At 36.6% G+C, this 9,461-nt stretch overlaps 1 protein-coding gene across 8 annotated transcripts in view; it reads right to left on the bottom strand.

The window, feature by feature from the left end:
- Positions 1 to 498: 498 nt before the first annotated feature.
- Positions 499 to 9,461, bottom strand: part of LOC132143519 (protocadherin Fat 1-like) — a 105,128-nt gene continuing 96,165 nt past the window's right edge. For 3 of the 8 annotated variants that reach the window (XM_059553799.1, XM_059553803.1, XM_059553801.1), the window contains 6 exons: positions 8,695 to 8,805; positions 7,462 to 8,108; positions 7,207 to 7,344; positions 3,548 to 3,607; positions 3,078 to 3,113; positions 499 to 2,173 (listed from right to left, as the gene is read on the bottom strand). In XM_059553799.1, coding sequence (XP_059409782.1) covers positions 1,500 to 2,173; positions 3,078 to 3,113; positions 3,548 to 3,607; positions 7,207 to 7,344; positions 7,462 to 8,108; positions 8,695 to 8,805 — 1,666 coding nt within the window. In that variant the 3' untranslated portion in view covers positions 499 to 1,499. Of the gene's footprint in view, positions 2,174 to 3,077; positions 3,114 to 3,547; positions 3,608 to 5,306; positions 5,368 to 7,206; positions 7,345 to 7,461; positions 8,109 to 8,694; positions 8,806 to 9,461 lie in introns of all 8 variants that reach the window. The other 5 variants (XM_059553804.1, XM_059553805.1, XR_009434253.1 and 2 more) reach the window with 4 other exon arrangements.

Here is a 9,461-nt window from a genome sequence, read left to right as displayed (position 1 = left end):
TGGTTTTGCAACAGTTCTACTCTGGTTTTCTGTGGTTTGTTAGAAATCATTCTACATAATGGTTATCATTATAAAATTTGAAAAAAGTTTTTGCTGTTTAATATTTTTTTCTAATTTCTGGAAAGACGAGTTTTTATTTGAAATGGAAATCATTTGTAAGATTATAATTTTTGGTAAAGTATTTTGATCAAATAAATGCAGCATTGGTGAGCATTAGAAATGTCTTTCAAAAACATTAAACAGCTTTTATTGAATTATTTTCATGCCATAATGGAGCTGTTAAAATTCATAGAAAATTAAATGCACTACAACTAAGGGTTTCTAAAGAGGTTTGTTTCCCTTCTTGTTGCTGTCACAGTTGCTGACAAGAATAATGCATCTAAATTATAATCAACACAGCATGCTCTAATCACAGATCAACACATTGATGCATTGATCTCCCTTTATAATTGTGAAGTATACAAGTATAAAAGTAAATAAATGCATGCAAGACAATCACCCATTTTAGAGAATAATTTATTGCCAGTAGTAAAGCAGTTAAGCTAGTGGCAGTATTTATTAAAAATCACAAAACAAGACCATAGCATTGCTCACACACAAGCAGACCCTGAAAAAGTCACATGTCTGTGAATAATCTCGCACTATAAATATACTGGGTCATTTTCATGGTCAAAAAATAAAGATGTTTCAAAGTCACAATTTACAAACAACAACAAAAAAAGAAAAAGAAAAAGAAAAGAAAACATAACACATCACAAGAATATGTAGACATAATTTCAGGAATAAACATGTTGTGACGATCACACATTCACAACTTTGACATTTTTTATTATTATTTTTTTTAAGATTCTCTTGTGTTTTTTTCTTTGCTTGTCAATGAACATACAGTAAGGCTGATAATGACACAGCATTTGAGTTGGCACACTACTTTTTCCTGTCTTTCTTAAAAAAAAAAAAAAAGCATAACATATCTACAAAAACCTAGTAAAACCTTGAAATCAAAACTGTACATGAAAATTTACATTACAAATGAATGAGGATTTGTATAAAAAAATCAATTTGCATGATTATATCTATACAAATACAGATATCCCCTTGATGCTTGAAATGATGCTTTTCTCCCAGTATCCATGACAACATATCAGTTATATTTTCTGTGTAAATTGTACATCTCAACATGATCTTGTGCATGATAATCAACGTATTATTTGGCACAGCCAAGTCTAATGCTCTCCCCAATACTGTTAAATAATAATATTATTAATAACAGCCCACAAGAGCTAGCGAAGAGAAGTCATGTTTAAGCAAGTCTTTTCAAATCCTCTCTCTCGAGTGAGATACAGATGTATACAATGTGTGCGTTTGGATGTTTGGCATTAACGTTAAGTGTAAGACTACATTAGTGTACCGTGTATGTGGTGTGGTAAAGGTTTGAACACACAGTCAAGTCTCCTCTAGCAGGGTTTCATTTAGGCACTTTTGATATTCTGGATCCAGTGTCAGACTTCAGTATGCTGTTGATGTTGAGAGTCCAGCGGCGGTATGACGAGCCTCTGAAACTGCGCTCCCTCCTCCTCTCCACCGCTCTCGTAATCGCTCATCATCACTTCTGACTCCTCGCAGCAGGCAGACATGTCCGAGCAGGACGCTGTGGACGTGTAGAGCGACAGCGACATGTTATCGGCAGCAGGGGGATCGAAGTCACAGCCGTAGCCCAGCGGGAATCCTCTGCGTCCGTATCCTCCGGTGGAGGACGATGTGATGGTGCCGGTGGGGTTGGTCTGGGGTTCGGGGTCTGACGAGTAATGGTGGTTGGGAAGGAATTGGGTGAGGCTGTAGAGCTGGGGTAAGGGTGGGCGTTGGCGTACTCCAGACCCTCCAGGACTAGAGGGGGCGCTGTTTAACACTCGTGTGGCGGGCTGCAATGTGTTGTAGCGCTCGCCGTACTCCGGCACGGGTGGAGGAGGGGGCAGGTCATCGTGGGAAGGAAAGTCATTGGGTGGGGGAGGGAAGTCATTTTCAATGTCGTATCCGCCGGGATAGTAGTCCGTGTCCAGCAGGGCGGGGTCACTGTAAAGGGTGGGTGGGGCCTCCACTACCTCATACTGAGGAAACTCCTGGATTCCAGGAAGTTGAACTCTCGGCATCCAGTCAGACGTGTCCCAATGATAGCCTGTCAGACAAAAATAATAATAAATATCACAGTGCCACAATATGAAAAAATAAATAAAAAAATAAAATAAATAAATGATATATATATTATGATTAGATTAGGTTATACACATTGAAAAAAAGGCTGGGGTCAATTCAACTTCAGAGAGGTCAGTTTTAATTTTGAGAATGGCATTCATAACCTATTTTAACCTAATATTTAGTAGTATAAAAAAACGGAGGGTGAGCAGGAAATTGGTAAAACAATGCTAGCCACCAATCCATTGTTTTAACGCTTCTGCCATAACTTTTATTACACTAATGTTAAGTTGCATCATAAAGATGTTTTTATTTAGAATAATATGCATTTGTTTTTATACTAAACAATTATAATTGCAATTTATTCTGTGAACAGAAGTTGAATTGAATTCAAACCACTCAGTTAATACCAGCCAAATCATTTAAAACCAACAGCATGCAACGTCAGTATCACACCAACAAATATTACAGGAGTGCACACAAATATACACATCACACATGTACATTTAACTCTGAATATGTCTATTGTTTGTGGATTTACAAGACAACTTCACAATATCAGTTAGTCAATGCTTTCAAAGATCCATTTGTCCATTTTGAGGGAATTTTCGGGAGACGACACCAAGTTAGACTGGAAACACTCTCTCACACACACAAAAACTTTATGACATGAAGCTGTGACAAAAATTGCACAAACTCCATTCATTTCTAAATACCAAAAGTAGTGAGTTGATTTGAAAAGGAGAGTTAAGTTGACACTATTTTTGTCACAGAGTTTGTGGACATGCAGAGTTGTGTTATACTGAAGGGCGTAAGCAAGCCAAAATAAAACAAAAAAATCAAATTGAAAGGCTTCAGGCAAATTATACAAAATAAAAATAAATCACCTCTTGGGTTCTTGTGTTCATGAGCCGAGAAAGACTCTTTAGATAAAAGGCAAACAGAATTGCAGAGAAAAGAGAGTTAGAGAAAATGTCAAATACAACAAGATCAAAAAACACTGTTGGGAAAAAAAGAGTGCAGGCCAAGGTGGATACAAATGTAGGAACCGTGAAAGTATGACATGATCTTCATGCCATTTGCTTGCACAGAAACGTGGTGGGAAGGTGAAATCAGTCTTGGTAAGATTGCAATTTTCCACCTCAAATTAGCTGAACAATCATGTGCCACTGAAATCAAATAAGGCACCTGATTAGCTAATGAGGCATTTGATCGAATTTCTTAAGATGTGATTAGTCATTTTACATTTTTTGTCTTTGTAGATGTAATTTAAGTGAAGAAAATGGCATTTTGGAGACCCACCGAACACTAACGACACAGATACCCAATTATCAGCACTGAAGCAGCAAAATACTACCTTCTTTCTCCACCGAGTCAACAACAGAGCTGACAAGGTGGATTACTGTCACTAGGGAGGCTTGTAAAAGGGCAGATAAGAGAAATCTAACATTAATTTTTCAGAAGTAAACATGACAGGAAAGAAACACTGGAAGGCAAGATTGCAAGGGAGAGAGGAAACAGAGAAAAAAATGTTTCTCACGATGAGACATTGCATTCTGACATCTGACAAAGATGATGGATTTGAACTGATTGACTGGCACTGTCAGAACAACAGATACTAATTGGATTTATGGGATTTTGGCTTCTGCCAAGGGGTGATCTAAGAGATAGGTTAATGGCAAGAGGGATTCGGTAGTGTCGGTAAGGCACACGTCTGGGTTGAGCTCTGGTGAAGACAGTGGGAGTGACGGCTGATGTTGTGCTCATGATTACACACATTAACAGAGTGGTGAAAGGAAAGATCAGGAAAATTCTCAAAGATAAAATAGAACAAAGACACTCTCTGGCCCCAAACCAAAACCAGCAGATGGAGAAAAATGAAAGAAGCAGGGTTCAAGCTTTAGAGGAAAAACGGGTACATGGGCTTTAAGAAAATATGAATAATTTATTCAATATAATGCATTAGTGTTTATCAGAGATTCAGTGGGGGAGTTGTTAGGTCAAGGTCAGGGGTTGAAAAGGTCAAATGAGGGTCAAGAGTCAATGGTTAGATGACTGCAGTCCCCTTCACATGACTCATGTAAGGTCAAATGACATTTGAAAAATCATCTAGCAGGTTCAGACACGATTGTTTAGCGGTGCTGATGCATTCATTGTTTGGAGAGCAACAACAGAATTTGAGATGAGGTTTAAAAAGTTATTGTCTTTTTTAATGGTTATACTGTTGATGCTTAAATGGGACAAACCAAGAGATTAAACTAATACTGCTAAAATTAAGTTCAGCTTAATTTTTTGTAATTAAAAATGAAGCTGAACTGAAATCAAATATAGTTACAAAATTAAAAAATAACTATAAACATAAATATTAAAATATAGTTAGATCAAAACTGAAATAAGAACTGAAACTTAAATTAAATAATGCCAGATTAAATATGACAAACGCATATAAAATTACTAAAAGATAAACATTAAACGAAAAAAAAAAAGCTAATTCATGATATTAATGAATAATATAAATAATACTAAAATAAAACATCCTGACCCATCCCTAGTTTCAATACATTTCTCAACACAACTATCGTTTGTTGCTTTGATCAGCCAATAAAATCTGAAACTTACAAGGTTTGACAGTACTGCAAAATAGTGCATGCATGGATATGCTATAGCTTGACAGTATGTTCCACACAGTTCTGTCATAAGTCATGTGACAAGGCCTTCAGACACAGTAATCAGGGTCAACAGAAACCTTGTTTTGTGTGTGCTGGAGACCCATCATGTGTACTTGTCATAACCTGTTTTTACACTCTGTGCTGATGTCTTCAACCATCCATTGGCTTCATTAAGAGAAACAAAGAAAGGAAGGGGAAAAAAAGAAGAGAAAAAAAACCCCCCAAAATATGAATTTCACACAGAGAATTAATAAAGATACTATATGGCACATTCTCAGATGTTGCCCTGAAATGATGAAAAACTTAAGAGAAGTTGCTCTGGGCAATGGCAAAAGAAAAAGACGAGGGGGCTTAGAGGGAAGACAAGCTTTCTTCTTTTTATGCATTGAGAATTTCGCAGGGCCTTTAGTGATCACTTCCTTCCACCGTGGGCGAGTGTTCACTTACGAGCAGGCCTTTATTTAAAACCTTGCTCGGTGTCTGTGGTGCGATTTGATCCAAATGGGAGCTGAAGCCCCAGTGCAGCGATAAGGAAGAGAGAGAGAAACGACATAACACATGACCCAAAAAAATATCATCCTTTACACTCAGTTACATCAGTAAAATAAAGACAGACAGGGTTAGCAGATGTTCAAACTAAAAAAAAGGAAAAAAAGAAAAGAAAAAACTGTACAGGGGTCTGTCAACTAAAAGAACAAGCAAGAGATTAAGATTATGTTTGGAATAGAATACTGGTGAAGTTTCTACACTGTGTATGTACTGTGCAGTAGTGTGTAGAATGTTGAATGAACAAATATTACCAGATACAGGTTTATTTATGAGATGATAACTAAATATCAGTCAAGCTCGAGTAAGATTATGTCATAGTGTGCAGCATAGGACTGGTGGAAAAGTACAACTGTAATGTCTATGTTATCCTCATAAGAATAACGTTTTGACAAAAACAAATATTTTCATAAAATGATATGCTTTACATTTCAGAAATATATGAGCGATACAAGAAATTTGGCTGTATATCGATATGGCTTTATATATGATACACAGTCATATCTCACGTCTAAGAGTGTGATATTGTGTTTATACAACAGTTTGACAACACGAGTGTGTTAAAATGCGAAAAATTTCGTATATCGAAAAACGTCACTTTAGAACAAGTAGTTCTGTTGACAGCACTACTCACCACATTTGGTAACTCCGTCTTACAAGCTGTTATTAAAAGTTAAAATAACTTCCATTTCAGTCTCTTTCAGTGTAAAGTCTTTACTGCTCACTCGTAAAACAGTCTCTTGTAGAACAATGTCACTAAAATCACCGTCAGGAACACACTGTTTCCCAATACTAAATACTATTATCTATATAAAATATTATTTATTAAATAATAAACAACAACAACAGCCATCATCTTAAGTCTCTAGCCAATTCAGTCAAAAGTACAAATGCAGCGCTCTAATATACAGCATTAAATTTACATAAAATGTAACGTGATGAGATTTTGCCCTCAGCCAAAACTATTTGCTCTGGAACAAATTATAGATAAATGAGACCAAAGACTGCCTATAGAATTACCCAGAACTAATTATATCTAATGTTTAATTACTAAAGAGACATCAGAGCCAACGGCAAATTACAGAAGATCTGGCCAATTTGAGGATGCTCTTGGCGGGTTCATGAACGCTGAATGGCCGTTGACGCCCTCGAGCTCAACTCTCCGAAAATGTCGAAGCAAATTTTCAAACAGATGCTATCATTATTAACAAACCACATATATGAAGCCTTAACAAGTACATTATCGCCTAAAAAAATCTAAAAACTACCTTCCGTGACACAAAAACAGTATTATTTTTAAATTATAGTGGATTTGAATGTCCGCCATGACATTTACTGTGAGAAATATGGCAAGCGGAGTGATACAAATTTCGAAAGGGTGTTCCTGTAGCAATACCAGTACAATATCTCACGGTTCTCAACCAATAAGATTTAAGAACCAAAACAAACTGTAGTATAAATATAATATCCTTTTGAATTTTTGTGTTTGTATGTGCAGCTAAAGTAACTGTTTCTTCGCAAATGTTTTGGTTTAAATTAATATACGGCATTTGTCGTATACTGTCAGGATATATCCCAGTATAAGGTACATTAGGTGTTTCCATTCCAAACATAGCCTTTTTTGTCTGCTAAAGAAGTATTCTTTCAATAATATTTTTTCTTATTCTTTCTTATCTTGTTTACAGAGAAACATACAGTATAAATATCAAAGAAGTATTTCACAAATATTCTGTAGTTTAACTGGCTGGTTATGCTCATCTATAAGATGAGTAAAAGCAAATGCATTCTATTCCATACATACCATTGTCGTCACATGACTCGGACTGGAAGGAGCTGAGAGAGTGGACCTCAGACATGCTACCTCTGGTGTTGTAAGGATGACAGGCGCTGTCCTCTACCGGTTTCTTACTTAGACACGGATCCAAGTCCACTACTTTAGCTGTGAGGAGAAGAAAACGGTCACACAAACTTTCCCTCACTTTCGGAGCCCATAAAATAGATTGTCTTTCAAGTCACAAGCATGACATTTCGATTCCGGATGGGTCTCTGTACATACCATCGTAGTCGTAATCCCAGCTGGGCTTCTGTATGGAGTCACTGTCAGACACGGAGTTGGAGGGTGGGGGAGGAGGCAGGTTAGGTGCTACACTACAGACAGCCACCGTCTTCCTGTGCCCGTGCACTGAATCGGGGTTGAATGTGCTGAATTCTGGGTGCTCTGGTATGGCTGAGCCCTCAAACGAATTGCGGTCCAGATTGTTACGGGAGTCACTTGGAATGCTGGGAGTGTAGGAGATGGGTCGTACAGGGACCTGCGGCGGGATGTCGGAGTAAATGCTCTTGTTCAGTTTGGAGTCAAAGTACGGCCGATGGAGGAAGGCATGCGAGGCTCCTGTGCCTATGCCAAGCTTGTCGTCATCGTCAGATTTGGACTTTGAGCGCCGGCAAATACGCTTGCGAACCACAACGAAGAATAGGACCAGAATGAAGATGCTGGCAACGAAGACGACAATTCCGATTACTTCCTCCAAGCCGATGTTCCAAGAGGTGGAGACAAATTCGTTGCGGATCTCAGAACGGAGTTCACAATGATGCCCACTGAAGCCCACAGAGCAGTTACAGTTGAAGGAGCCGTACGTGTTCTGGCACTGACCACCATTGCCACAAGGGTTCTTCAGACACTCATCTACATCACTGAGGCACCTTAACACACATAAAAGCATGCACTATAAATACAAAGCTGCATATTCAGTCAACACTTTCAAAAGTTTGAAGTAAGATTTATGTAACGTTTCTGAAAGACATCTCTAATACTTGCCAAGGCTGTTTATTTGAACTAAAAAACAGTAAAAATGGGAATATTATGAAGTATTATAACAATTTTAAATAACTGTTTTCTATTTGAATATATTTTAAAATTTAATTTATACCTGTAATGCAAAGTAGATTTTTTAGCAGCTATTATCCCATGGAAGTTGAGAAATCACACTAATATGCTAATTCTACTAAAAAAAAAACTAAATTAGATAGTTTTGTTTCAGGATTCTTCAATGAATAGAAAGTTCGACAGAACAGAATTTACTTAAAATGGAAATCTGTCACTTTTAATCAATTTAATGTATACTTACTGAATAGAATATATATATATTTTTTCATTTAAAAAATCTCATCTAGGTATCATCTCAACAGATGTAGCATCTCAAAGAAACTTTTCATTATGCCAATTTAATATATGTTTGACTTATTCAATCAAGTCTCAAAGGTTTATTAGATGGGTCAAAAGATGTACCTGTCTCCTTGGAAACCCAGCTCACATTCGCACACAGGACCATCCAGGCTATCGATGCACTTGCCGCTGTTCTTACACGGGTTATCTGTGCAATATGGACCCAGCTGACACCTGGTAGAAAATTACAAAGAGCCAAAATGTCATTCAGAAACTTCACACATGCACAGCTTTAGATAAACTTTAAATAGGAAGAACTGTGTTTGGATAGTTTTTAATTGCAGTAGAAATTTCTCAGAGAAAATTGATTCTGTCTTACTGAATTAAATCTGATTATTAATCACATCGCCTCCCAAAGCTTCTGATTAAATTTCCAATTTAATAGGAATTACTGAGAATGCCACATGGACTTCTGAAGTTTTTTTTTTTAGTTTGAGTCACACCATGCATATTAATGAAGTTTAATTTATGAAAATATTGACAGAGCTTACTTTTATTTGCCCTACACATGGAGTGTACAAAATGACATTAAAATGGAAAAATAACTGATTTAATGAAATATCAAACTTTAAAAATAATTAGACAGAGAGGAATGTGGTGTAATGCTATAAGGTCAGTGTAAAATCTTAATTTGAATTAAAAGTATTAGGAACAAATCAGAGACTTAACATTTAAAATAAAAAAAGATTTAAAATTAGACACATTTATAACAGTGTCATATAATATGATATGATATATGATATGATTAAATATTTCTTTATTCAGACAGTGTAAAGTTATCCTAAAAATACCTGGGCACTTAAACCACTCTTACAAATGTATGATTGTCA

The sequence above is a fragment of the Carassius carassius genome, chromosome 7 (assembly GCF_963082965.1).
Source record: "Carassius carassius chromosome 7, fCarCar2.1, whole genome shotgun sequence".
NCBI lineage: Eukaryota > Metazoa > Chordata > Actinopteri > Cypriniformes > Cyprinidae > Carassius > Carassius carassius.
Note: the sequence above shows the minus strand (reverse complement) of the source record. Positions and strands in the feature narration are given on the sequence as shown.